Raw genomic sequence first — 27,782 nt, 5'->3', positions numbered from 1 at the left:
CCAGGGGCCTGTGGGGAGGGCCTGGGGCTCTGGGGCTGGAGAAGCCTCCTTACTGCAGTAGGACGGCTTCTCGTCAGACTTGTCCTTGCAGTGGGAGACGCCATCGCACGTCAGGCTGAAGTTGATGCACTCGCCATTGGCACACTCGAACTCATCTTGCGCTCGGCAAGAGGAATTCACCGCTGCGGTGGGGAGGCAGAGGGGGCTTCATGAGCTAGGGCCCTGGGCCGCCTCTCCCCCAGGAACTAAGGTCATCCTCAGTTTCTCCTTGGAAAAAGGCTTTGGGGGCTGGGCTGTGGGAGTGTCTGGGAGGAGATGGTGCCCAGTCTGAGTCCAGGGTTCCCGCCAGTGCCCCTCCTCCCTCACTCCCTCTCACCGCGGCAGGTGAAGTCCTCCTGGAGGATGCGGCCCCCTCGGCAGGAGCAGTTGACGTGACCTTGGTGAGTGAGCAGACACAGGTCCTGGCAGCCCCCATTGTTGATGCGGCAAGGGGAGAGTTCGCCTGAGGTGGGGATGAAGGACAATGGCTGAAAGTGTTCTCTGCTGTGCACACACAGGATGCCCACAGCCACTCACACAGCTTCTCTGAGCTTCCTGGCACCAGCCATGGACAGTGGCTCATGGCTGGGGCAGGCAGGGATGGCTTCTTGGGAGGGCCTGAGGTGGAGGATGTGTGTGCTCTTATGGCGGGTGATAAGGGCTTTGGAGAGATTCAAGTCTAAGGAAACTTGAGATCACGTGTGTGGTGGTGGGGGCCCCAGGGCTTGTGTGAGGAGAGTGTGAGAAGCCCAGGAAAGCTGCAGATCTGTGTGGGGGACACTCAGTCAGCCAGGCCCAGTGTAGGAGTATGTCTGTGCACGTGTGTGGAGAGGGAGGTACGGGCAGAGCTTGAGATGTGTGTGTGATCAGGTTCCGGGGGTATGTGCGGTTCCAGGTGGGAGGAATGACCAGAGCATGTGCTGGGGGTGTCCAAGGATGTGGATGAGACCAGCTGGGGGGTGGTATGAGTATGTGTGTGTGTGTCTATGTACCGATGTCTAGGGGGAGCTGGAGCAGAGGCATGTTAAGTGTTTTGGAGTTTCCTGGGGGTGAGGGTGGGTGCGGGTGTGTGTCTGTACACGTGGAGGCCCTGGTGTAGCAGGACCAGGGTACAGTGTGTGTGTACATGCTGGCACGGTGGGCAGGGGAGCAAGGCTGGCGGCAGCGGCCCCACTCACAGCTGTTGGTGTCATTGGCCACGGCGATGATGCCCATGGGCTGCTGGGGGATGTCCACTCGCAGCAGCTTCATGTCGCTGCCCACGTACTTGTTGGCCCGCTGCACTGCCCGCCGCACCCAGTCGGTCCAGAAGATGTGCTCCCCATACACGGCCAGCCCGAAGGGGTGGACCGGCTCCGACTTCAGGATCACCTGGGAGACAGCACCATCATTGTCACGGGTACTGCTCAGGCCTCTCGTCCCAGACTCCACCCCACTGCAGCTGGATCCAGGGATCAGGGTGGTGTGGCCACCGTCTAGGCTCCCTAAACATGGTCACAGAATGGGAAGGACCTGGAGAGACATCTTGCCATCTCCCTCATTTAACTGACGAGGAAACCAAGCCCAGAAGGGGGAGGATTGTGCAAGGCCACACAGAGAAGTGGCAATGTGAGGGCTCGATGGGACAACTCCTCATTGTCCTCCTGGCTCTTCCTATCATGCCACGTGGCCTCCCTTTCTGCTGCTCTGTGCCTGGGCAGTCTCCTTGGCTGACCGGCTGTCCCTTGACCCCAGCCCCCTCGTGCCACCTGCCATGCCTGCCCCAGAGACTCACATAGCGGTGGGAGCCGTCATACTCGCACCGCTCAATCTTGTCCAGGGTGGCGTCGGAGAAGTAGAGCTTCTCGGCACGGTGGTCGATGGCCAGGCCGTTGGGGGTGCGGATGTCCTTCTCGATGAGGGTCAGGACATTGGCTCCCGACAGGGCCGCCCGCATGATGCTGGGGTGCTGCTCATTCCAGTTGGTCCAGAACATCAGGCTGGGGAAAGAGATAGCCACAGGGATCAGGAGTCAAAGCCAGGGACTCTGCCATGGAGGGCCCAGGCCACGGCGTGCAGATGACCAAACCCAGGGGCCGGCCCCGGTGTGAACCAGACTGCAGTGCCATAGGCAACTTCTGAGCCACCAACGCCAACTCAGTCCTGGTGCCCAGGAAGGGCCCAGCTGCAGCACGGTCTGTGCGCATGCACATGCGCGTGTGTTTCTCAGTGTCTGTGAATGGCCATCTGCGTTTACTGAGAGACAGTGTAGCCAAGTGAGTCAGGTGCTGGGTTCTGATCCTGGCTCCACCACCTCCCAGCTAGGAACCTCAGGAAGTGCCTTCATCTCTCTGTGCTCAGATTCCTCCTCTACGAAGTGGGGTAAGACTACTGCCTGCCTCGTGGAGGGGTCTGAGGATTAAATGAGTCACTATTCATCTTAGTGACAGCTGATAGATGCTATGAGAGTATCATTTTATTAACTGCTCTCTTCCCCCTCATCCAGGAAGCGCTTGTTAAGTGTTTTCTGTGTCCTGGGGATGCATGGATCCTACCCTCAGGAAGTTCTCAAGAATCTCCTTCTCCATCATTTAAGGCCTTTGCATATTTGCAGTCTGAGCCTAGCTCTGCTCCTTACTAGTTCTGTCCTTGAACGAGCCTCCTGGCCCCTTGGCTCCCTGGCCTCCTCAGTAAAGGAGGCAAGGGAATGGCCGGCACACCCTCTCCTTTCAGGTGTGGTGAGGAAGACCTCGGGGCTGGTCAGCGGGTCCCACTGGGTGTGACAGTGTGGTCCTCAGACCACCTGCACTGGGTCCTGATTCCTGGCTCCTCAGAGATTCATGCTTGGTTGGGCCTGGGGAACCAACGCTTTCCAGGCCTCTCGAGGGGATCCTCACGCACCATGGAGTTTGAGAGTCACCCAGCCCCAGAAAAGCCAGGTCCATTCTCCAGTTCTCTCACAGGACCTGCTCCCTGCCTCCCACCCGGCGCCTCTGTGCCCCTCCTCCCTCCACCCCTGTGCTGTTCTGGCCACAGAGCTGTCCTCCGGCTGGTAGACTTGTCTCTTCAAACCTCTCCAGGTCACTTGCTCTCTTTTTACCACCCCCTCGCCATCTCTGCATCACACTTGAGCCATCAGCTCCAGCCACTGTGCTCAGGCAGGAAAAGGACGCTCCCCTCCCCTTCCTTGGCAAGCTCTTGAGGATGATGCGCCTCATCCAGGGAAGAGGTGGGGCTCTGGATGGCCACGGCTCTTGGAACCAGGATGGGAGTGTGGGCAGTGGCATGTCTCTCTGCCCTCCACAGGAGGAAACGGGCATCCTGGGGCAGCTGTTAGTCATCTTCCTTGCCTTGTCAGTCCCCACCAGGGACTTCCACACCCTCAGGTACAGCCCAGCTCACTCCAAGGTGAGAAGTGGTGACAAACTGTCACATGTGGGAGAATGATTTGTGCTGCAACTGTGATTCTGAATTTGGTAAAACTGCTCCCAGGAAGGGGACAGGGAAGGGCCGGGAGAGGCCTTCCTGAGGGCAGGTGACCAACAGCCTGACTGTGAGGGGGCTGCTGCTGGTAGCCTCGGCAGGAGGCCCCTGCTCCTCCATCTGGGTCCACACTGCCTCCTTCCAATTCCTCTAAAGCACTTGCTCCTTCTGGCCAAGGGAGGGGCCAGACAGCTCGGCTCTCTCTCCTGTGCCCTGCCCCGGTTTCAGTGCAGCCCCATCATCCCCCAGTCTTGGCTCAGGCATCGCCTCCTGGAGGACACATTCCCTGATTTCCAGCCTAGGTCAGGTCCTCGTCACTCGCTCATGAAGCCAACTGCTGAGTGAACGACTGACTCTCCCGTGCTCAGAGCAGAGGCACTTGGTGGGCAGTCACGAGGGGCTTCTGAAGCCACAATGCTCCATCGCCTCTGGGATGGGAGGGGGAGCCCAGAGCATGGCCCCTCCATGGAGGCTCCAGGCCCATGAGGGACAAGTGGGGCCAGTGCCAGACAGGTGACGTCGCCAAGTGTCACAGCAGGGCAGACGGGATCTTTCTCACAAGCCATGTATGTGCGGAGACGGCTGAGGCAGGCAGGGGTCAGAGGGCCCCTGTACTGGTCAATGGGGCCAAGCGGCTGGGCTGGGGCCAGCCTCGAGTCACCTCAGGGTGAGGAATCCACGTTCAGTGCACTCGCTGTGTCTGAGGAGCTGCTTGCGGGTTTTCTTTGGCCCCTAGTTTCCTAGTGAAGCTTTGGGAAAACCTTCCAAGTGCCGCGGAACTCGGGAAAGAAGTTGTGTTCATGGGTGGGCCAGGATTGCTCAGGTGAGGGGGTTCACCAGAGGCCCACACGGTGGGGGTGCGGCTGCCCCTGCAGGAGAGCAGAGCAGGTGGAGATGGGTTTCCTCCCAAGCTCCCTGGCCTTCGTCCTCTGGGCTCCTCCGCAACCTGAGCCGGCCTCCTGGGCCATCCTCAGGCCCCTGGGAACCTGTGACTGCAGTCCCGCCCTGCCTCCGGCACTCCCTCCTCCAGCTCTTGCTCAGAGTGCAGCCCCTGTCCGGCTGCCCTTCCTTGGTCTTTCCACTCCCAGGCCTGTGCCATCTCACCACCTCCGTGATGCCTGTCGGTCACCACCTGCATTCCCGTGCCGGTCATCAGTGCTTCCCACCAACATGACACAGCACCGCACCTGGGCGGCTTGAATGGGCCCAGATCAAGGCTTGCACACAACAGGTGTTCGGTGAATAATCTCTGCCTGAACTTGGTGTCCCAGAAACACAGAGGCCCTCCTACGTGCCTTGAACTTGGCTCTCTGATGGATGAACCAATTAATCAGGAAGCCAGAAGCATCCTCCACAACCCCCTGATCCTCCCTTTGGTTCAGGTGCCTGAAATATTATTATCCTCATATTACAGATGAGGAAACTGAAGCTCAGAGGGGTCATATAGCTGGTCCAAGGTCACACAGCAGGGAAGTGGCTGAGTTCAGGTTGTAGCCAGCCTCTGCTGCTCCTGCATCCCCTGCCTATGTCTGCCTGTGACAGTTTCTGCCACCCTGTGGCCCACCCTTTCCCATGCCCTGGGCCCAGTAGCTCACTTCTGGCACTCGTCCAGCACAAAGGCCCGTGGGTGGTCGTCTCCAGACATGGTGATGACTGTCTCACGCTCAAAGGCCCCCGGGCGGTTCTGGTCCACCGTGTGGCGGGTGATGGTGGACGTTGTGTAGCTTGTCCAGTAGAGAGTGTCCCAGCCACGGTGATAGGCCAGGCCTTCCACGGAGCCCACGTCTGCGAGGAGACAGGAGCAGCTGTGGGTCAGGACGGGGCTAGAGAGCAGAGCCAAAGGAGTGCCAAGGGCAGAAGATAAGGGGGCGCCCTGGGGCACCCACTCCCCGGCATATGTGGGGCTGGAAGGGCAGTTTGGGAGCTGGGAAGCATGTGGGGGACACAGCCCTCGGGGCCCTGCCCCCTCCTGTACCACCTATTTCCCACCCAAATGACCCAGGGTCCATCCCCCTAACGCTCCTTCCTGTGTCGCCCCACCACAGGTAGATTTGGTTTATGCTGTGGTCACACTTCCTTGGAGCTAGAGTTCTGCCAAGTTGGGTGCAAACTGGATTTCAGTAAATCACATCCCATGTGGGCTGCACTGGGGAGCTTCCACTTAAAGAAGACCCCGAACTCGATGGTGTGGTAGACATCTTACACTCAGATTAAAGAACTAAGTGCACAACGAGGGAGACGCAGCAGAACAGTAGTCAAGAGAAAAATACTCAGGGGTCTTAGAGGCTTCAAGGTGTACGGCGATGTGGTGGCCAGAGGGCTGCATTAGTAGAAGTATTGTAGCCTGAACAACCGCCCGAAGGGAGGGGACAGTGCTGCTTGTCTCTCCTGATCCAGCTACAGCTAGAGTATCGAGTTTAGCTATGGACACTGCATTTTTAGACAGACACGTGGACTGGACTACGTGGAGTGGAAAATGTCCGGAGGAGGTTGAGAGGACAGGTCCGTTTTATCACCACTGTATACCCAGCCCCTGGTTCCGGGTCCAGCAGGTCTTTATGGACAGGAGAGGAGAAAATGAGTCGAGCAGCTTTCAAAGAGCCGAAGGTCATCCTAGGACAGCTCTGACACCCACCCCCCTTCACGGAGCGCACGAGGGTCCTGTGTGAGCTACACTTCCACACCTGCCAGCTCAGGTGACCCTTTACAGACAGGAATCGGAGGCTTGGGGAGTGTGGGAAACTTGCCCAAGTGACTGGAACCCCGTGTCTGGGGTTGACTGTGGGCCTCTCTCTGTGGCCTGTGCCGTGAGCACTGGACACACACACAGAGGAGAGCTTTGGCTTATTCTCTGCAGCCTGGGCACTGAACTAGGACCAGAGAGGGGCAGGAAGAGGGGGCGGCTCTGACTCCAGGTGAGGAGAAACTTTCCAGTGACTACAGTGGTGCAATGTGAGCTGCTGCTGCTTGTCAGGGATGCTGAGGCAAGTGGATTCAGATCCAGGGCAGGGGCGGGCTGGCTGATGTCCGACGGCTTGTCTACCCCAAGTCTGTGCTGACCCTCCCCGCACCCCCCACTTCCTGGTAAGATTTGGGGTCTGGGCTCACTCTCCACAATGGTGGTCCTCCCGGAGCCATCGTCATTGATCTGCTGGATGTTCCCAAAGTGGATGTCGCTGAAGAAGATGCGATTGGGGGTGCCCGGGGAGGTGCCTGCTCGGTAGTCGAAGGCCAGAGCAATGACATTCTTCATGTGCTCAGGGTCCTCAAAGGGCTGCACAGGCGCGTTGAGGTTGCGCTCATCTGACAGGTGGATGCTCTTGAGGATGGTGCGCTCTGAGTAGAGCAGGTAGCCGGCATACTCGCGGCATGACGCCCCATCTTCAGCCAGCATCCCATGGGCACAGGCGCAGGACCGCTGTCCACCGCCCCGGTAGAGGCACAGCTGCTGGCACCCCCCGTTGGCCACTGCACACACATTGGTGCCTGGGGGAGGGCACAGGGGAAGCAGGAGGTTACAGAGGGCGGGCCCCGCCCTGGGGAAAGAGCAATCCGTGCTTGTGTCATCTCAGCCGAGGTGCAAGCTCTGGTGGGCACCCTGCTCTGCCTCAAAATCGCCAGTTCAGAAAACCCTCCAGGCCCCCATGCCCAACACCCAGACTGCTCCCAGAGCTCTTCAGCCTCTGGGGTCACTGGAAAGTGTCCCTTTGAGTCTGACTTCTCCCCTAGCCATTCTCACTCCAGGTTCCCCGGGGAGAGCACTCCCAGCCAGGGGGCCCCTATGCGCCTCTCCTGTCTGCCCAGAGCCCCAGCCTCACCTTTCTGCCGGTCCCGGTTGAAGACTTTGATGTCTTTGAGCTGGACACCGATGCCCGTTCGCAGGGGCACAGAGTCTGTGGCATTGTCTTTGCTCCCGCGCTTGATGGAGCCATTGGCGTGAGTCCTGAGGGAAGGGAAAGGCAGTGAGCAGGGCGTCACTGGGGCCAGGAGGGAAGGAAAAGACGGCCGAGGAGGAGGCCAGGACAGAGGCCCTCACCTGTCACTCCAGTAGATGAAATCCTCAAACACGGACACTGAGAACATGTCCATGTTATTGCTGGACAGAACCACCTCACGGTTCTCACCCGTCTCCAGGTCGATGCGCTCGATCTTGTCCGTCCGGGCGTCGCACCAGTATATCTTCCCATCCTGCAGGCCAGAGACCCCAGCTCACCTCCAGGGCCTTGTGCCCCACCAGGTTCCACTCAGTCTTGCCTCTCACATCGTTCTCCCCCTTCCTCCATAGCCTCCTCGCCCTCTGACCTGCTGACCTACCGACCTCTAGGCATCCCTTCACTCCCCACTGCTGAGTGACTCCCCGCCCACCATCTCTGGGGTGGCAGTCCTACTCCGGGTGGTGGCTTGGGCCAGAAGACTGTCTGACTCCCTGGGTCCATGTCTTCCCAGTAAACAGGGGCTCATCACAGGGAGACTCGAGGGAGCAGGGCCCACGGAAAGGGGAGTTTGGGGTCCAAGCTGCGTCCAAACCTGATAGTCCACCGAGATGCCATTGGGCCAGCTGATGCTGACATTGACCAGCACCACTCGATCAGTGCCATCCAGCCGAGACCGCTCAATACGTGGATACTGGCCCCACTCGGTCCAGAACAAGTATCTGCCGGGTGGAGGTAGAAGTGGGGGTCAGTCCCCAGACCATGGAGGAGAAAGGGCCTCGTCAGCATGGGCTGTGGCCTGAGTGACCAGGCCAGACCCGAGCCAGGGCTGGGGAGTGTCCAGCTCCTCACCCCTTCTCTGGGTGGACAGTGATGGCCCGGGGCTTGTCCAGACCCTGGGAGATGACCACGTAGCGGAAAGAGCCATTGAGCCTGGCGACCTCGATGACATCAAAGCCCTGGTCTGTCCAGTAGATGTTACCTGAGGAGAGAGTGGGTGGAGATCAAGGGAGCTGGGTGGGGACATGTGTCCCTGGTCCCCTCCCAGCCCCCGGGTACCCTTGCTGCTCCCTATCTGTTCCTGCCTTCCCCTTCTGCTCTGAGACCCCACTTCCCACCAGTCCTCTGCTCACCTGGAGCCCCACAGCCCTCCCACAGCTCACCTGCGATCCAGTCCACGGCGATGCCCTCCACGCGGCCAATGCCGTTGGTAACCACATCCTCGCGCCACGTCTGGTCTCGCTTAGCCCGGCTGATGGTGCTTAGGCCCATGTCCACCCAGTAAATGGTGTCATTTTCTGGAGGTGGAGGAGCCGACATGAGGATGCTCAACAAAGCAGGGGCAAGTCAGGGGCTCAAAACCATATGGGGGTTAGCAGAGAGGCGAGTGCTGAGGGTGCCCGAGGGCTGACAGGGGAGACAGAGCTGGGTGGGGGCAGCTGTGGTGAGTTCCTCCTCCTCCAGCTGTGGTCAGGCAGCCTCTCACCAGACCCCCCAGAGCACACCACCCACAAAGGCCACGTCCCACGCCCTCCTGCCACCAAATGGCTCACCAGCATGGAAGTCGATGCCGACGGCCAGGGAGGTCCCCGACACTGGGACCAGGGCATCTGACTTGTCATTGGGATCCAGGGGGATTCCCCGGATTCCTTCATGCACGGAGTACAGGAGAAAGGAGCCCACACCTGAAACACAAGGACACGTCAGGCATGGCCTCACTGACACCCTTTAAGCTTGGTTTCTGTCACCCTCAAACCTGTTCTGTTCTTCTTCCCTTTCGATATCTTCCCACGGCCATCCCTCTCTCCCTCTCAACACACATGTGCACTCACCCGGGCCTGAGGCCTGGAGCCGGGTCAGCCAGGCCTCCTTGCCGGGCGTGGTGAAAGGAGCCACAACTCTGGGGACTCACCCGCAAGGCCCCTAGCCCCCACTAGAGGGCAGCAGAGGCCCAGCCTGGTCTCCTGCGCTCTGCCCTCCTGCTCAACCCGGCACCCCCAAAGGCCCTGAGGTAGAATCTGGGAGGTGCAGACCAGACAATCGGACTGCATGACTCCCAGTCTAGAGTTCCACCTCAGCTCCTCTATCCTCCCCTGTCTGGTCTGTGCCACACCCTCTTTCCAACACCCCAAACTCAACGCCCCTATCCACCCATCCCAGATCTTCCCCTGCCTTATCCCTTGATATGGCCGGTCCCCAGTGAATCCCCACATGGGCCCTGGCTGCTCAGGCTCCATGAAAAAAAGGATTCCAGGTTGAGTGAGCTTGGGGAAACCCCAAACACCAGAGTCTCCTCTTGAAAAATTCCGAGTGCACATGAGCATAGTCAAGGCTCTGAGAAGTTCTGCAGCAAAAAGCACTTAAACTTTGTTCAACCTAGTGTTTCCTTCTGTAACGTCTACCCACATCAAAGATGTGCTTCCCAGGAGTGCTCTTGGGGAAAGGCTGTCCTGGGGCAAGCTCGTAAATCAGTCAGCAAGCTCTTGTGAAAGGTCTCTGGGTTTCAGCGTCTCTCTTCGCCCAGCTGCTGAGCCCCAGCCTAGGCCCCCTCTCCCAACTCTGTGATTATTCTAATGGCCTCCTAACTCGTCTGACTGCCTCGGTTTCTCCCTGCCCCCCTCAGCCGGCTCCAGGCTCTCTGCCGCCAGGTTAATCTGCCGCAAACACCACTTTGGAGGCGCTCTCCGCTGAGACCCCGCCAGCCCCATCCACCTCCAGCCTTCTAGCCACGCCCACACCCCCGTCCCGCACAGGCCCTGCGCACCTCCTAGGGCTCTGCGCCCCTTCCCTGCGCGTGGTCCTTTCTCCTCTGAGCCCTGCATTGGGATCGGAACTGACCTATGAACGCCTGTCTTACAAGCTCACAGCACAGCTCCACAGGAAGCGGCGCGGTGCCGTCTATTTCTCCTACAGGCAGAGCGGCCTCCCGGTCCAGTTTCCCCTACGTGTTACTTCCCTTCTGGTTAAGGCTGCAGAGCGCAGGGACAGGGACTTCGGCTCCCTGGCTCCCCCACAGCACCCACCCGGCACAGTGGGGGCTTCCTAAGTATCTAACCCAAAAGGCACTTAATAACATGTGACGAACGCAGTCCTGTCCTGAGGTGAGAAGAGGAGGGTAGCAGGTCAGGCTGGGGACCCGGGCCACCGCGGGGCAGAGAGGCAGGAGCACTGACCCTCGCAGGCCTGCTGGCCACTGCGGAGGCTGTAGCCAGCTGTGCACATGCAGGAGCGGGTGGACCCCGACGTGGGCAGGCAGAGCTGGGAGCACTCGCCGTTGTTGACGCTGCAGGGGTTGGTGCCCTCGTGGTCTAGGGTGGGATGCAGAGAGAAGGGGTTAGTGCCCCTCCTCGGGGCCGTGGCGTCAGGCTCATGCTGCTCAGGGTCAGGGTGGTCACCGCCTTTGTTCTGGACTTTGGGGGAGCCACCACCCAACCCAGCTTTCAGGTCCCCTTGGCCCTTGGACCAGGGCAACTGTGAGCATATATGGTGACTTTGTGAGAAGTGGAAAGAGGAGCCCCTTTGGGGGTGAGTGGAGCCTCTCTTTTCAGTCCCCTTGACCCCTTGCCCAGGGATCCTGCAGCCAGGCCTGGCCAGAGCCCCGGCCTCCCTGTCCCATGCCCCCCTGCCCCTGCCCCACCCCCCCGCCCCTGCCCCTGCCTCACCCAGCTGGATGCTCTCGTCGTAGACTTTCATGTGCATCACCAGGGTGGTGCTGTTCCGCAGGACTACAGACTCAGAGCCGTCAGCCTTGTTGCATGTGCCCATCTTCTCCGACACCTGATCGGCCCACCACAGCTTGTCCCCTGGGGCGGCAGGAGGGGATGAGACCCTGGGGAAGGCCACACCCCCAGCTCTCCTGAAGGGCCTGCCCTGGCAGTGGGGACAGGATGCCCCCAGGTCAGCCCCCATCTCCCTAGCCAGTCTAGCCTGGCCTGCCTGTTCCCACCCCTGCTCCCACCCAGCGCCCTCACCCATGATGGCCAGGGCGGTGGCCTTGCCCAGCTGGCTTTGCATGGCATCGATGATCTCTAGTCCACTCCCGTCCAGGTTGCAGCGGTTAATGGTGTGGTTCCCAGAGCTGATCCAGTAGAGTTTGCTCTCAGGGAAGTCAATAGCCAGGCCTGGAAGAGGGGGCGTCATTGCCGGAGAGCCTGGCCCAGCCGGACCTCCAGGGCTGGGCACAGAGGATGTGGGAGTGGGGTGCAGTTTTGAGGGAGGGCAGTGAGGACCAGCGCTAAGCTGGGAGTTTGGGGAGGTAGAGGTGCAAGTGGGGGACCCTGAGAGCATGTCCTGGTCGAGGAATCAGGGAAGGCAGGCAGGGCAGCTCGTACCCACAGGGCCCTTCTGGCCGCTGAAGAGCAGGGTGCGGTTGCTGCCATCCATGTTGGCCATGCTGATGTTGTCACCGTCGGTCCAGTAGAGCTTCCTGCGGGGGGGTGGGGGGGAGGGCCGGGAGGGGAGGGTCAGAGTCCTCTTCAACTCTCACACCACACCCCATGCTCCCCAACCCTGGGCCCTGGACCGACCCACGCAGGGGGTGCACGACTAGGCCGTGGGGCTGCTCCAGGCCCTGCACCACTGCATTCTTGAAGGAGCCGTCCAGCCGGGCCACGTTGATCTGCTTCTTGTTAGTGTCATAGCTCGTCCAGAATAGGTTCCGGGATACCCAGTCCACGGCCAGCCCGTGAGCGTTTGGCAAGTCTGGGGACACAGTGGGGAGCCGTGGTTGGGTGTTTGAGGGCACAGGTCAGGAGGCTGGTCAGGGAGGGCCTGGCCCGGGTTTAGGGGAAATAGGGATCAGGGAACCGGGGTGGAGCACTGAGAGGGAGAAAGGTTTGGAGAAAGAACATCAGGACCAAGGGGACCAGGGGGGAGCAAGGGCTGGATGGGGGGTACCCACGCCCACGGGGGGGACCAGCACAAGGCAGAACCTGCAGAGACGACCGTTTCCACGCCTGTGCCGTTGATGAAGGCCCGCTTGATGGCCTGTGTGCGCACATCAGACCAGTAGACGCGCTGCTCGCGGGCATCGTAGTCCAGCACCGTGACGTTGTCGATGTCGGGCACCGTGAAAGAGATGATGTAGTTGTAGTAGGGGGCGTCCAGGTCCACACCCCGGATCTCCATCTGACGTGCGTACAGTAGGAACTTCTTAAACTCTGCGGGACACATGGCAGGTCACTGAGGACAGCCCCCTGCCTCCATGCTCCCCACCACCCACCCAGATTAGGGTCCCTCCTCCTTCTGGTTCCTTCCATTTGTTGCTGGTCCTCGGCTATCAGGCAGCACCCCCATTGGGTGTAACCTCCCTGGCTGGAGTTCCAGCCTCTTCTTACAGTGGCCATCTCTGGAGCCTCTCCCATCATGTCCCCCTGACTGGGACAGTCTACCTTCACTTACAACCGGGAGCCTGGGTGCTTGAAACCTGCCCCTTCAGCCTCAGTTGACCACTGGCTCCTGAAGGGGGGGCCTCCTACCATAGCAGGTGGTGTTGTCCTTGTGGAGCTTCATGAGGTGGGGGCAGGCACAGGAGACGGTCCGGTTGTAGTTGATGAGACACAGGTGGGAGCAGGGGCCCCTGCCCCCGTTGGCCTCACAGGGATTGGGAGCTGCAGGGGAGGGAGAAGCAGGAACATCCTGTGACTTGCTGGCCCCTCCCTGGCCTTCCTCACCTAGACGCTCCCATCACACCCCCAACTCTGTTCCAGCATCACCTGCTGCCAGACCCTCCTCTGTCAGCAGGCTGGCCCACCCGCACCGTCCAGCACAGACCACCCCCTGTTCTCATCGCCCTCTCCTCTCTCAAGGGCTTCTGCAGAGGCTGCCGGCTCCTCTCTGGCCCCTTACCCATGGGCTGCCGGGAGGGGTGGTACACCTGCAGGTCGAAGGGCTGGGTATTGGTCCTCTGTACCACGGTGACATTGTGGCCAGTCCACTTGTTGGCCTTGGCCAGCGTGTTTGTCCGCCAGTCTGTCCAGTACACCTCCCCCCCGTACAGCGTCACTGCAAACGGGTGCGACAGGAACTCGTGTCCCCGAAGCACCTCCATGTGGCCGGAGCCGTCGTAACGGGCTGAGTAAATGGCATCTGACCTGAGAGCGTGGTCGGGGCAGAGTGAGGATGCCAGTTGGGACCTCAGCCCTCAGGGCACCCTGCCAGGGCGCCCACCCGCCCAGGCCCTGGCCCACAGCCCCCCCACCTTAGCACGCTGGAGTATTCCTTCCTCCCAAACCCTGCTGGCCAGGGAAGGCAGACAGAGCGGCCCTGGAGCAAGGACCACGTGGTATAAGGTCTAGGATACCAGCTCTCAGACACCAAGGCCCAGGCCCCGTCTTTGGGCCCCTTTCTCCCCAGGCCGCCGTTAGCACCACAGGGCTTTGGTGGAGCTTAGGAAAAGGCGCCCCCGCTGGGCAGGCCTGTGAGAAAAACTTTCCCCTTGCCCTGGGAGACAGAGCCCCCAGGAGAGCACACAGACTTGTGGGTGAGGACAGGAGGTTGTATTTCAGCCCTCGCCCACCCCTGGGCCAAGCACTCCTGTGCAGGGCAACAGCCCCGCCTTCACCTCTCCTATCCGCGCCTCTACCCCCTGCCCAGCCTCTGCCTCCACCTCAGTCCTCTTACTGGGTCTGGCCCTTGGCTGCCCCAGTTCTGGCTTTAGCTCCCCCCGGGCCTTCTCATCAGTGCCAGGTTCTAGTACCCCTGACCCCACTCTGTCCCAGGGAAGGACTGGGGAGGATGGAGGCCTCCTGGGGTGTAGTGGAGGGTGCTGACCTGGCGTCAATCCAGAGGATGCGCTTCTCCAGGTAGTCCACGGTGAGCCCGTTGGGCCAGCCCCCTGAGCCTGTCTCCCGGTGGATGGTGCGGCGCCCAGCCCCACTCATGGAGGCTGCCTCGATGCGGGGCAGGCTGGCATCCCAGTCTGTCCAAAACAGGATCCTGGGGAGTGGGGAGGGGGTCAGGAGGGCCTAGGTTGAGGGTCTGGGGTAGGGGCTGTGGTAGGATTCTTGGTAAAGGGTGGAGATGGGCAAATAGCATTGAGGAGACAGGCGTCCCTGGCCCGGCTGAAGGGGCTTCAGGGGGGACCATGGGGCCAGAGTAGGGCTGGGCAGGGTCCTCACCCATCCCGGGGATCCAGCGCAATGGCCCTTGGGTGCTCAATGTCACCAGCCAGCAGGGTGGTCCGAAGGGTCCCATCCAGCTTGGCCACTTCAATCTGGTCCAGGTTACTCTCCACCCAGTAGATATTGCCTGCAATCCAGTCTACAGCCAGGCCCTCGGGTGTGGCCAGGCCGTACTGAATGACCACCTCGAAACTGGTCAGGGCTGGAGAAGAGAAGGTCATGCGGGGTTAGACTCCCCCGAGGTGAGAAGGAATGAATGCATGGTACCCGAGGACCCCCGGATGACCCACCTCCCATCCTGACACCTCTGCCAATACCTCTGATGTGCCCCAGATTCAAATGGGGGGGGGGTCACAGACCCCCCCCCAGTCTCCTCACTCAGGCCCCCCACCCCACCAGAAGGTCAAGCAGGAGGGGAGAAGCCTGGCTTCCAGAACCCTGGAGAAGGGGAGGCAGCAGCTATCTCCTGCTTGCAGGTCTGAAGGGCTAATCCATGGGGAAAGGTCAGAGCAGACAGTGGGGACTTTGGGGGACAGACCTAGACTCAATAAGAGGAGGACAGAACTTTCTAGAAGTCACTCTGCATGCTGTCTTGGAGATTTTTCCACGGTAATATACATGTATGGACCTCATTATTTTAGAAACTGTTGCGTAGTGTGAACAGCATCACTGTCTACTGAGCCATGCTCTTGTTGACGGACATTTGCGCTGGTTCCAAGTTTTCTCTATCGCAAACAATACCAACTCCTCTCACAAAATGTGCTGCTTTCAAGTCTTGGCTCAGATGTCCCCTTCTCAGGGGGCCTTCCTTGACCATCCAATTTAAAATGCCACCCCATGCTCCCTACCCTGCCTTGCCTCCTTGCTTCTCATCCCCAGCGCCATCCCTTCCGTGACGTTCCATGTTGTATCGTTTGTTTTGTTTATTTCTGACATTCCCACTGGCATGTAGGCTCCATACAGGCGGATGTTTGGGCCTGTTTGGATCCCTGCTGTCTCCCCAGGGCCCAGTGTGTACGGCAGGTGCTCAATATGTGTGTTACTAATGAAAGAAGTGTGAGAGGGGTCAGGCCGCCTTGGGACAGAAGGCAGGGTTCAGATACTTGACCCCTCCATGGCTTTTTCCTTTCAAGCCGGCAGTTCTAGGATTTGGGGAGCCGAGCTCTAGGCCTTTCCAAAGAAAGGCTGATCATTTTGTTAATTATCCGGGTGGCAGCTCTACTGACGATAATTACGGGGCATCAGGCACTGAGACCCACAGCAAAATCTAACTCAATTAAAAGGAGTGTGGGGGATGGGGAGCTAAGGGCCTGTGGCTCTAAGTGCCCCAGTGCCCCGTCTGGGTGCACTTTGCCCCCATCAGCCCCAGGCACGGAGGGCGGTCACCTCCGTTGTCCAGCAGCTTCCCGCGGTAGATCTTGTCCTCCACCACGTCGGTCCAGTAGAGGGCGCTCTGGCTGAGGTGGAAGTCCAGGGCAATGGTGTTGCGCAGGCCAGGCACCAGAACGCTGTAGTCCCCTTTGTGAAGGTCGATGCGCCGGATCTCGTGGCGGTTGGAGAAGATGATGAACGGCTTGAAGGGGTCTGGAGAGGGATGTGAGAGGGCTCAGCAAGGGGCTTGCTGCCTCTGTCACCCTGTCCAGAGGCAGGCAGTGTCTCTGTTGGCCTTGGCCCTGGGCCTGGATGGAAACCTCAGCCTTGGCATTTGGCCACCCAAGGGCAGCCCACCGCAGCTCAGGGGCCTGCCTCAGCCTGCCCAGCCTGCCCGGCCACCCCGGCCACCCCGGCCACCCCGGCCACCCGCGTTTCACCTAGGCTGCGGCAGCTCTCGCCGTCCGGCTCCAGCACCCAGCCCTCATAGCAGGAGCACTTCACACTGAACTTGTTCTGGTCACACTTCTGGCTGCACTTGAGGTGCTTGGCACAGTAGCTCTGGATCTGGCAGGTATGGTTGTCGGGCCCCAGCTCCATGCCCAGAGGGCACGAACACACAATGCCTTCACCAGGTGCCACCGAGCAGTTGTGGCTGCAGCCGCCGTTATTCAGGGAGCACTGGTCTGGGGGTGGGAGAGCAGGGGACAGGATCAGGCTCAGGATCTGGGAGGAGGTAGGATCATGGCTGGGCTGGACCCCAAGTCCCAGGGAGCCCGGCCAGAGCTCTGGCACCCCACCCATGGCGTCCTTCTTTTCCATTCCTGGCCAAGCTTCTGTCCCACCACTTCACAGTCTCCCTCAGGACCAGGGTTGAGACCTCAGCACCCGTGACCCAGGACCGCCCCTCCCCTGCCCTGGATGGGCACCCCCACATCACGGCTGCATCTCTCTCTGGTCTCCATTTCCCTGCCCCTTCCTGAGCCCACGGTGGGGTCCCCAGCTTTTTGCCTCTTTCTGGGAGGGCCGGTAGGTCCATTCCTCTGCCCTCAGTCTCTCCTGATTTGGGTGTGATCTGGGGTGGGTGCGGTAGGGAATGTCCCACCCTGGGTCCTCTGCCAGCCCTGACTGATGCCCCGTCAGCAGTTCTCAGGGCCAGTCTCCGCCTGCCTTATCTCCCCCTCCTCACCTCCAAGGAACCCGATGCTCCGCCTGGCTCAGAGGAGATAAAGCTGCTCCGCTCTGCTCCTCGTCCCCAAGACACACCATGCGGCCCTCCCTGACCCCCATTTCTTTTGATCTTGAAGGCGTACCCTCCTCCTCCCACCTTCTCACTCAAGGCAAGATCCGCCCATCCTAGGGAGCCAGTTAAATCCCTGCCTCCTCTGGGGAGGCTGCCCTGACCACTTCGACACTCAACCCGGTGTCTCCATATCGAAAGCCGGCTCTGCACACCCTGCAGTACGAGGGTGGGTGAGGGGCTGTGCCTGAGGGAGGGGCTGTACCGCACTGTCTCTAGGGCACTTTAGGAGCTGGGCGACCTTGGGCCAGTTATTTAACCTCTCTGTGCCTCAGTTTTCTCCTCTGTAGCATGGAGATGACAATAATACCTGCCTTACAGGGCTGCTTTATGGATTAAATGCTATAATGTGTGATGCACTTAGCACAGTCTCTTGCCAAGGTGAGTCTGAAATCAACATGGTTGTTGGTAAGTGCCCCGGGTACGGCTCACCCAGCAGCCAGAGCTGTCCTTTCCTGGGCTCAGACTTCTCCCCGCAGAGCTTGGCCGTTGCCCTGGCCCTGGCCCAGACTCCTTACGTAGGCACCCGCCCCTCTGCTCTCCTGGGGCCCCTCCTGGGCCTGGGCCTCACCGCACAGCTCTCCCTCGTCTGAGCCGTCTCCACAGTCGTCGTTGCCATCGCACAGCTTGTCGGGGGGCAGGCAGACCGAGGTGTTGTTGGCGCAGGGGTGCGAGGGTGGCCTGCAGGCCAGGGACTCACAGTTCTCCTCGTCTGAGTTATCTTCACAGTCGCTGTCGCCATCACACACCCATGCTTTGCTGATGCACCGAGCTGAGGGAAGGGTATAGTATGAGGGGCCAAGCCAGGGAAGCAGGGCTCTCTATGCCCTCTTCCCAGACCCAGTGGGCTTCTCTAATACTGTCATGACTGCAATGCCTTGGGGTCCACTAGGAACCTTGAGGCTTTTTCTGTCAAATTCACATAGGCAATAAAAAAGGGCAGGAATCTGCAGGAGGTGCTGAAGCTCAACTCTGGTGAGGGTTTTGGTTCCCAGGGCCCTTCGTGCAGGCCCTGGCCCCTTCCTACCTTGCCCCATGCATCATGCACAAGCTTTTTCTGTGCAGCCTTTTGCCTCACAATGTCCCCACTCCACCCCTCACAGTATGGTAGTCCCCGTTGCCACTGCTCTGCTCTCAGTACGGTCTCCTCCTGTCCACGTTGCCCCATTCTAGACTCCCTCCAATCCTTCTTTTTACCAGAGTCCTTGCAGCCAAACTTGACATTGGGGTCACAGACGTGGGTCACTCCCTCACAGCTCTTCTCATCACTGGAGTCCATGCAGTCAGTGTCCCCATCACAGCGCCACCGCAGGGGGATGCACAGACCATCCAGCCGGCACTGGAACTCATCATTGTGGCAGCCACCAGGGGGCCTTGTGGCTGCAGGGGGACAGGTGGAGGGCACGGGGGGAGGGGGTCCAGGTCAGCCGCTCCCATCGCTGCCTTCCCAGTCCCCTCCCGCTAAGCCCAGCCCAGGTTATGAACAGAGGCAGCGATGGGGCGTTCTTGAGCCCTGCGGTCACTCCACAGAAGCCCTAACCGAGAGTCAGGGATGCCACACCTTCCAAGACCCCAGCCCGCGGCTCGTCCAGTCCCCACGACTTCACACACGAGACTGCGACTGGATAAGCAATTTCTTAGGCCAGAGTTCAAATGCCCCCCACCTTAGCCTCGTCTCTGTTTCATTCATTCACTCCACCAACACTTATGGAGCGCCTGCGGTGTGCCAGGCACCGTTCTAGGTGCCAGCAGTGAACCAGACAAAGCCCTTACTCTAATGGAGCTGAAGTTCTCGTGGCAAAGTGAAAACGTGACCCGGAGTCCAGAGAACAATTACAGGTGTGCTCAGAGCTCTGGAGACAGAGCAGAGCAGGGCTACAGGGAGGGGGACGCTGCTTTAGCTGGGACCATCAGGGAATGCCTCCGACAGGAGACGTTCGTGCCGAGACCTGAACAACATGAGCCCCGGGAACATCTGGAAGTGCATTCCAGGTCCAGGGAACAGCTAGTGCAAAGTTCCTGAGGCAGGACCATGCAGGCCATATTTGAAAAATGCCCAGGGCATATTTGAGGCTGCACAGCTACAGCAAAGTGAAGGAGGAGATGAGTGGCAGGAATGAAGGTCAGAGAGGTGGGGGGCTGCTGGCCATGGGGCTGGTTGGCGTTGATTCTAAGCATGCAGAGAGCTGGTGCCGGCCTGAGGGCAGGGCTGGGGCGTGATCTGACTTATTTTGCGCAGGATCACTCGAGATCTGACTGGGGCTGAGGAAGGAGCAGGAGCAGCATGTGGGAGGCCTCAGAACCTTGCCTTGCACTCAGCCCTCACACTGCTGCCGCAGACCCGCTCCCCACTCCTGCCCGCCTTGGCGCTCATCTTGTGCCTGGACTTCAGCAGCAGCCTCGGAGCGGATTTTCCTTCCTCGGGGCTCCTGAACCTCTTTGCAATCTAATCTCCTTCCAGGATTATCTTCTGAAAGCACCTCCCACATCTTATCACCTTCCAGCTTCGAAAGGTGCCTAGAGCCTGGCTTTCACCTGCTGTTGTCATCTGCCCCTTGGGGTGCAGCCTCATTCCCTGCTGTCCACTACAGTCTGGAGAGCCCACCCACCCCCCTGGCTCCTGCAGGAGTGCTCAGCTTCACTCCCTAAGTCTTACTGCTGGGTTCTCCAGGCCACCCCTACCCCCTGTCTGAAGACCCTCCCTTTTGTCCATTTACCCAGAGTCTAATCCTCAGCAGGGCCCAGTTCATCTCTCACCTCCCCCTGAATGGTCCCAGACCATTCCAGCTTACAACCAGAGTTAACAGCCACCACTAGTCATGACATCCCTGCCCCCTCGTGCCAGGCCCCCACACATCTCCTCTCATTTCGTAGAGGAAGCCAAGGCTCTGAGGAAGCGACTCACACACGTTCGCCCGGCTGGCGAGGGGCAGGGAGCTCTTCCCAGCATGCCACACGGCAGGCCTCCAGGGGCCCCTTCTCAGAATCCCAAGCCCTACTACCTGTCCCATCAGAGATGGCCCTCGAGACTCAGTCACTGTTTCCCAGGCCTTGGGTGACCCCCCCATCCTCCCTCTCAGTGCTAGGCCCCTCGTGGGTGCTCAGTGCTATCAGCACCATCCCCACTCTGTGCTCCTTAACTCTACAAGGCAGAGGCTGTAGGCTGGTAGCCCAGGGGCCAGATGAGGCCTGCGGGGAGATTTTGGCTGCAGTGTTTTTAAAATTTTGCCAGTTGTTATGGGTTGGTTTGTACTCCCCAAAGATGCTAGAGTCCTAACTCATTGTACCTGTGAATGTGACCTTATTTGGAAATAGGTCTTCGCAGATGATCAGTTTAAGATGAGGTCATTAGGGTGGGCCCTAATCCACTACGATTGTGTCCTTGTATAAAGAGGAAATCTGGACACAGAGACAGACATGCGCACAGGGAGAAGCTGTGCCATATAAAGATGAAGGCAGAGATCAGTGAAACACGTACAAGCCAAGGAACGCCAAGGAGCACCAGCACCGCCCCGAGGCTAGGAGAGGCCTGGGGTAGATTCCCCCTCATGGCCCTCGGAAGGAGCCAACCCTACCGACAGTTTGGTCTTGGCTTTCTAGCCTCCAGAACTGTGGGACAATAAAGGTCTGTTGCTTAAGCCGCTCAGTTTGTGGTGGTACTTCAATGTCGCGGCCCTAGGAAACCAACACACCAGTGTTTAAAAATGGGTAGAGTTCCCATAAAAATCCGCACTTCTGGCTCTCAAAGCCAGGGCAACCCTGGGTCTGCATTCTTCCATGGTAACAATTGGCCAGTGCTGAGACCCCAGCGTCCCCTAAGAGGGTCTATGCCTTCCAGTAAACTCAGCCTCCATGGCCCCCTGGAGGCCTGGGCACGGGGGACCCTCACAGAGCCAGCTGCCTCTCCCTCGTCCGCACTGTGCTCACTCCCCCCTGCCTCTCTGAGCATCCCTTTTTCAAGCATCCAGCTCCCAAACCCAGGCCCTGTGCTGAGTGCTTTTCATGCCTGATCTCCCGGAATCCCCATGTCAGTGCTGCGATGGGGGTGCTGTCATGATCCCCACTCTGTGGATGGAACTCACAGAGGCCACAGAGATTAAGTAGCTTGCTCAAGGCCACCCAGATAGCAAGCTGCGGAGCTGGAGCGCAAACCCAAAGCCACCCACCGCAGAGCCTGCAGTCTTAACAGTGTGCGATGGGGACTGGTCTGCAGTCTCCCTCTCCCACAGGGCTGGGTGCTCCTGAAGGAGGAAAGCCAGGTCTGGGTTCTCTCTGGTTCCCAGGTCGCAGTGGCACACAGGGCGGGGGACGGCCGGCCGGCTGAGTGCCTGGCACGTGGACAGTCCCGCCCCCCTGCTGGCCCCAGGCGCCCACCCTGGTTGGTGCAGTTGGCGTGTGTCTCGTCGCTGTAGTCCCCACAGTCGTTGTCCCCATCGCAGGTCCAGTGCTCAGGGATGCAGCGTCCGCTGTTACACTTGAACTGGGTGCTGGAACAGGAGTGGCTGCAGCCGGCCTCATCACTGTTGTCCCCACAGTCGTTGTCTGGGGAGAGGCAAGAAGGGGAAAGGCGAGGAGGGGGTCAGCAAGCAGTCTTCTCTGTGACCCCAGCTCTAGGCCCCCGCTCCCAGCTCCCCATTCCCACCTTTGGCCTCCCCCAACCCCCCACTGAGAAAACAACAAACAGAAAAGACACAGAAACTGCATAGACTGCAGCATGCACCATGGCCCACGCGGGGGCGGGAGAGGAGGGCGGGCTCCAGAAGGGCCCTTCCCCGAGTCCCGGAGGCTAGGGCAGGGGACGGGACACGATCCTTTCCCCTTCAGGCAGGGTGTGGGAACAGGGGTCTGCTTGCTTTGGGGAAAGGCAGGGATTTCTCTGGTTTGGGATGGAGCGTAGGTGAGGCCTCTTTGTGGGTGGGAAGGCTTAATCAGGCCCAGCCCTGGGCCTGGGCATGCCCTGGGCGCTCGGCCCTCAAGAGGCACAGCCTGCAGCTGGGAAGGGTCGGGGGATACTTCTAGAAGGCATCTGAGGGTGACTGAATGAACGTCCTGAGTTCCAGTCCTCGTGGGTGGGGCTCCGGGACCTCCCTCCACATTTTCAGGAGGCTTGAGAAGCCTGGGACTTGGCTGTCCTCCTTGGGTTGTGTTCCTGCCTCTTTTCCAACTGGATCTGCTTCTCTAACTCTCCTCTAGCTCTTGTCTCAGTCTGCTTGTCCCCACCCCTCTGTCATCTCCCCTCCTGTGAGGGTTCCCTCTGCCCTCTCTGCTTCTTTCCTTCCACTGTTTTCTTGCTGCCTCTCTCTCCTGCCTTTGGCTTTCCCTTCACATCCCTGGAGCTCTGGGGAGGGGAGCTGCCTGGGGTCCTGAGAGGCAGCTGAGGCCAGCTGGGGCTCTGGGGTGATGGTGCATGTGCTTCTATGCACTGACCGGCAGGCTCAGGACAGGTCTTTTCGTCAGAGCCGTCCCCACAATCCTTCTCTGAAACACAGAAACCGCCAGGGCAACCATTGGCACGCGAGACACAGCAAAGGTGAGGGGCAACGTGGCGCTGACCCAGTATATCCTCTCACATGTTAGCCAGGGCTGGAGCCACCGGTGAACATGTCACAACACCACACGGACACAACCACAGCCCCGAGACAGCACACACAAGACGATCCACTGGCCCCCGTGGCTCAGGGCAGACGTCACCTGGTCCACAGCTGACCGCCAGGTAGGCTCCTGAGCCTGGAGCCGGAGCCTGGAGGGTGCACCAGGGACCCCAGGAGACGGGGTTTGCAGGGAGAAGGGAGTCGGGCACCAGGCTCTCCTTGCTCATCCTCCCCAGCCCCCGAGCCTCTGCCGGAGGATGGGCAGCTCAGGCCCTGACGGGGGACGAATGGCTGACAGGCGATGGGCAGGGTCTGCCCTGCTCCCTATCGGTTCCCCCACGGCATTTCTGGCTCATCCTCATTTCTCCCAGCCAACCCAGTGGGACTTCAGTGAACCGGAGGGCCACCTTGGCTGGATCCTAAAATCCCTTCGCCACCCACCCAGGGCCTGGCTGCGGCTTCTAGCTTTCCGAGGAATCAGGGCAGGGGAAGGGAGGCGACTCTCACCATTGTCACATCTCCAGTTGATGTTGATGCATCTGCCATTGTTGCAGGTAAACTGAGTCAGGGGGAAGCAGGTGGGATAGGCTGTCAGGGAGAAAGAGTAGCTGAGTAGGGCCCTCAAGATTGCACAGCATCATAGCACCGAGCAGCAGGGTGCGGGGTCCCTCCTGTAACCAGCAGCCCTGAGCCTGGCCAGACCAGGGAGGGGAGGCTAAGTCAGCCTGAAACTCTGCTCGTTCATCCCTACCCCTCTGAGCATTCTTTTTTCAAGCTACTAGTTAGCAAACGCTGGCCCTGTGCTGAGTACTTTTCATGCAAGATCTCACTGACGTCTCATGTCGACACTGGATGGGGGTGCTATTATGATCCCTGCTTTGCAGACGAAACTCACAGAGGCCAAGGAGATTAAGTAACTTGCCCCGGGCCACCCAGGTACTAAGTTGCAGGGTTTCTCCAGTGCCCCTGCCCCAGGGCACATTCTCATGGGCTCGCCCTCCCCTGTGCCAGCCTGGCCTTCCTGCTGTCCCTCTTACCACACGAGGCTGACTCATCAGAGCGGTCCCCGCAGTCATCGTCCAGATCGCAAGTCCAGGAGATGGGGATGCAGCGGCCACTGGCACAGGAGAACTGGTTGGGTGGGCAGGTACGAGCTGGGGACAGGGATGGGCACGAGTGCTCAGAGTCCTGTCCCTTCTCTTAATTTTCCCTTCTTTCCTATTATTCTCTGCCTATCAAGAAGTCTTCCCAAGGGCCTCAAAGTCATTTGTCTTAGAGACATTCAAAACCACCCATGGGGTCTCACACCGGACGCTTCAGCCCATCTCTCGAGAGGTCTTTGATCCTCCAAGGAGAAGATGCATCCTGCCTGGCTCGTCATCTCCAATCTAGAGCCGTGCTCTATCCCCTGCAAGGTCAGTCCTCCCAGCCGGCCCTGTCATCCTGGGATAGGGGAGAGCGCTCTGCTTTTCCCGCTCGGAGCTCCATCCTCCCTTGCTTTCCCCTGAGGCCTCTCTCTCTTCCTCCCACCACTGTCCTCCCAGCCTGGCTCCCCTACAAGCCTGCCTCCCTGACTGAGGAGGAGGGGTGGGGTGCCCAGGGGGGCGACCCCCACTGCACACCTGAACAAGTGGCATTGGACTCATCTTCGCTGTTCCCACAGTCGTTGTCCCCATCACAGAGCCAGCGGTTGGGAATGCACCGGTTGTTCTCACACTTGAATCGGTCGGAGGGGCAGGTGTGCTGATCTGGGGGGGAAAGAGGTCGGGGTAAGCAAAGGGGTGGGGTCTCCACCTGCTGCCCTGTGGCCTGCGGTCCCACTGAGAGGGCAGACGGATGACTCACGACAGAGGGCGGGGGCCTCGTCACTGTTGTCCAGGCAGTCGTTGTCGCCGTCACACCGCCAACGCTCCTGGATACAGCGGCTGTTGGCGCAGGCAAACTCGCCCGGCTGGCACTGGGGTGGGGGCACGTAGGATGGGTTCGCTGCGGACACAACAGGGCGTGAGGGGGAGAGTCAGACCCGGAGCCTGGGACAGGTGCTGAGCCCCTGCACTTGGCCTGTTTTATCGTTTTAAAATAATACAGGAGAGTAATTTTTCCTGGTGCATAATTCTTCATGAACAAATTATCTGGATGGAAACTGCAACTCTTTCTCAAGCCCCAGGGTGATGGTCAATACTTCCAGTACCTCGGTGTGACCTGAGAAAACAGCAGCTTCCAAGGATCCAAGAGCCCGCCCATACCTTTGTCCCTGCCGAGCAGACCTCCCCTCACCCTCTTGTGCCATCTCCACAAACTGTCCCTCAGAAGTCATCTTGGGGACCTCTTGTCTGTGTTTGCATTTGTAACCTCAAGAAGCCCAGGACTCCCTGTCAGCTCCCGTCCCTGGCCCCTCCAGCTCTGCACATCGTCTTTCTGACCCATCTCTCATCTCCTCTCTAAGCCCTGAAACTTCCTGTGGGTCCCCTGGGTGGCTATTTTGTCTCCCACAGCCCATGGACCACTAGTCCTAGAGGCTGGTATGTGCCCATCTTGCCCCTCAGTCCTGCTTCCCGACTGTTCCTCCTTTCTCCTCCTCCTCTTTCCTTCCTAAAAAAATCAGCGTTGACTTTTATGTTATTAGACTACACCACCCCTTAGTTCTACAGGCCCCCAGGCCACTCCCTGTCACCCTTAAGGGCTGAGCTCCTGGCTCAGTGTCACATTCTCCAGAGTCACTCCTGCCTTCATTCCTGGTGATTTCAAGGTCACGTAGACATCACCCTGACCTCTCACGTCCCCTCCCCATCAATGCTCCTGCCCTCCTCCTGGCCTCAGTCATGCACTCTTAGCTGTATGTGTGGGCCCACTGGCCATTTGCACTTCTGGGAGTCTATCCTAAGGAAGCCATCCACGATACAGGACGGGAGGAGGGTGTGAGAGACGGCAGAGCGGGAGGTTAGGAAATGGGCTCTGGTCAGACTTCCTGGGTTTGTGTCCCTGCTCTAACCTTCGGCCTCAATTTCCTCATCTGTAAATTGGGGATAATGAAAATACCGTCCCTATAGGAATATTTTAAGGAGTAAATAAGTTACCGCGTGGGACATGCTAATAACCGTGCTTAGTTACTCTGTGCTCAATAAATGTCAGCAGTGATTACAAGAAAAACTGGCAACAACCCCAACATCCAACAGTAGAGAAACGGTTGAGTAAATTATGCAAGGTTCACTAAATGAAAAATATTTCAGCCACTAGAAACTCTGCTTATGTGTGCACGACATACTGTCAAGTGACAAAAGCCGGAGACAGAATAGCATGTGCAGCGTGATTCCGTTTGAGGTAAATGCATTGAGAAATATTTGGGGGGGCTGTTCCCCAAAATGGTTACAGTGGTATCTGTGGGTGGTAGAATTTGGGGTGACTTGTACTTCCTCCTTATATTTTTCTATACTGTTTCTTTATTTTTATAATGAGCATGACCTACTTTTATTAAAAAATGAGGGTATTTAAAATAATGCAACAATAACACAGAAAATGCTATGACACATATGAACTAAAGAGGGCAGAAGACACCTTCTATACAGTATGACTACAGCTATGTGAGACGCAGCAATATAACCTGCCTAATGAGAAAAGGATGGTGTTCGATTTGCCACAAGGCTAACAGTATAGTGATGTTTGTGGGTGGGATTTGAGCTTTTTTTCTCTTCTCTAATTTCCAATATTTAGAACTATTTTATATTGGTTTAATAATGGGGAAATAAATGTAAAAGAAGAATATTTTCCTCTGTCCCTAGCTGTCCTGCTCATCTCTCAGTCTCCCCCGATCTTCCCGCCCTCCCAAACCCCTCCCATCCCCCAGGCCTCCCTAAGCCGGTCCCAGCCCCAGAATCTTCTCTCACTCCATCCCTCACCTCCTGCTGCCCCCACAGGGCCCTCTTTGCCTCCTTCAACTCTGATTGGACCCTGTGGCCTCTCCTGCTGGGGTCTGCTTCCCCTGCCTCCCATCCCAGCTGGGCTCCTCATACCCAAGCAAGTGACGCCGTCTGTGTCCAACACCTGGTCTTCGGCGCAGGCACACTGGCGGCTCCCAGGGGTGGCCAGGCACAGGCTGTTGCAGCCGCCGTTGTTCACCCGGCATTTGTTGGTACCCACTGTGAAGGAGGGGCCGCAGGGTGGGGAAGAGGAGGAGGGGAGGGCAGGGAATGGGTTGTAGCAGGGTCAGGAACGGCCAGAGATGGGAGACAAGAGGATGGAGGGGAGACGAGAGGATGGAGGGGAGATGAGAGGATGGGGAGGAGACACATTCAAGTGAGGAGACAGAAAGCGAGGAAATATTGAGAGAACAGTGAACATGTTGAAGAGGAGATGCAGGTATGGGCAGGAAGTGGGATGGAGAATACAGAGTCAAATTGGGTTGGGGGGCCTCTCTTCTCGAGAGCCTCATAAGAATCTAGGATCTCTGGGGAGCACCTTCACCCCCACAGGAGCCTCACAGCCCCCATCTAGGTCCCATCTTCCCCCAGCCCCAGTCCCAAGAGTACCTTGCTGCTGCTGGGCATCATACATGCGGATCTCAAAGATGGGGGGCCGCTCGCTGCGCAGAAGGGTCACGGTGGGGGGTGCGCCTGCTGTGCCCCGTTCCAAGCGGTAGACGCTGCCACTCCGGTACTCGGTCCAGAAGAGATAGTTGCCATGGTGACACAGGCCAAAGGCGTGGTTCAGCTCAGGACCCTCGTACACAATCTAGGAAGTGAGGAGGTTATGAAGGAAGTGGAGACAAACAGGGTGCCTGAGGGAAGCCCAGGGGGATCACTGTTTTGTATACTCATTTGTCCCTGTCCTGGGTGGGGGTCTTGTTTCCCCCACAAGCCTGACAGTGATAGCTTTGAGCACAGTGAGGCGCCAGACCCTAAACCCAGCAGGACACTGATGGTGATCTTGTCCACACTGTCTTCTCTTGGGCTCATTCATATTCATTCTT

The 27,782-nt window shown here is 58.8% G+C and overlaps 1 protein-coding gene across 1 annotated transcript in view; it reads right to left on the bottom strand.

Moving 5' to 3' along the window:
• The window catches only part of LRP1 (LDL receptor related protein 1), a 78,612-nt gene that overhangs the window by 19,553 nt on the left and 31,277 nt on the right, over positions 1 to 27,782 (bottom strand). Inside the window, exons 14-46 of the mRNA XM_070621763.1 lie at positions 27,343 to 27,544; positions 26,827 to 26,952; positions 24,662 to 24,802; positions 24,439 to 24,564; positions 23,854 to 23,970; positions 23,324 to 23,404; positions 21,600 to 21,767; positions 18,423 to 18,605; positions 17,797 to 17,997; positions 16,366 to 16,611; positions 15,941 to 16,138; positions 14,552 to 14,756; positions 14,205 to 14,369; positions 13,281 to 13,525; positions 12,911 to 13,042; positions 12,365 to 12,592; positions 11,960 to 12,134; positions 11,765 to 11,859; positions 11,405 to 11,554; positions 11,096 to 11,236; positions 10,607 to 10,741; positions 8,987 to 9,118; positions 8,597 to 8,731; positions 8,286 to 8,415; positions 8,029 to 8,155; positions 7,538 to 7,689; positions 7,320 to 7,444; positions 6,610 to 6,987; positions 5,097 to 5,286; positions 1,814 to 2,018; positions 1,218 to 1,410; positions 377 to 502; positions 54 to 182 (exon numbers count right to left, since the gene is read on the bottom strand). Coding sequence (XP_070477864.1) covers positions 54 to 182; positions 377 to 502; positions 1,218 to 1,410; positions 1,814 to 2,018; positions 5,097 to 5,286; positions 6,610 to 6,987; positions 7,320 to 7,444; positions 7,538 to 7,689; positions 8,029 to 8,155; positions 8,286 to 8,415; positions 8,597 to 8,731; positions 8,987 to 9,118; positions 10,607 to 10,741; positions 11,096 to 11,236; positions 11,405 to 11,554; positions 11,765 to 11,859; positions 11,960 to 12,134; positions 12,365 to 12,592; positions 12,911 to 13,042; positions 13,281 to 13,525; positions 14,205 to 14,369; positions 14,552 to 14,756; positions 15,941 to 16,138; positions 16,366 to 16,611; positions 17,797 to 17,997; positions 18,423 to 18,605; positions 21,600 to 21,767; positions 23,324 to 23,404; positions 23,854 to 23,970; positions 24,439 to 24,564; positions 24,662 to 24,802; positions 26,827 to 26,952; positions 27,343 to 27,544 — 5,482 coding nt within the window. The remainder of the gene's footprint in view (positions 1 to 53; positions 183 to 376; positions 503 to 1,217; positions 1,411 to 1,813; positions 2,019 to 5,096; positions 5,287 to 6,609; positions 6,988 to 7,319; positions 7,445 to 7,537; positions 7,690 to 8,028; positions 8,156 to 8,285; positions 8,416 to 8,596; positions 8,732 to 8,986; positions 9,119 to 10,606; positions 10,742 to 11,095; positions 11,237 to 11,404; positions 11,555 to 11,764; positions 11,860 to 11,959; positions 12,135 to 12,364; positions 12,593 to 12,910; positions 13,043 to 13,280; positions 13,526 to 14,204; positions 14,370 to 14,551; positions 14,757 to 15,940; positions 16,139 to 16,365; positions 16,612 to 17,796; positions 17,998 to 18,422; positions 18,606 to 21,599; positions 21,768 to 23,323; positions 23,405 to 23,853; positions 23,971 to 24,438; positions 24,565 to 24,661; positions 24,803 to 26,826; positions 26,953 to 27,342; positions 27,545 to 27,782) is intronic.

Source organism: Equus przewalskii, chromosome 5 (genome assembly GCF_037783145.1).
Source record: "Equus przewalskii isolate Varuska chromosome 5, EquPr2, whole genome shotgun sequence".
NCBI lineage: Eukaryota > Metazoa > Chordata > Mammalia > Perissodactyla > Equidae > Equus > Equus przewalskii.
This window is presented reverse-complemented; position numbering and strand designations above follow the sequence as displayed.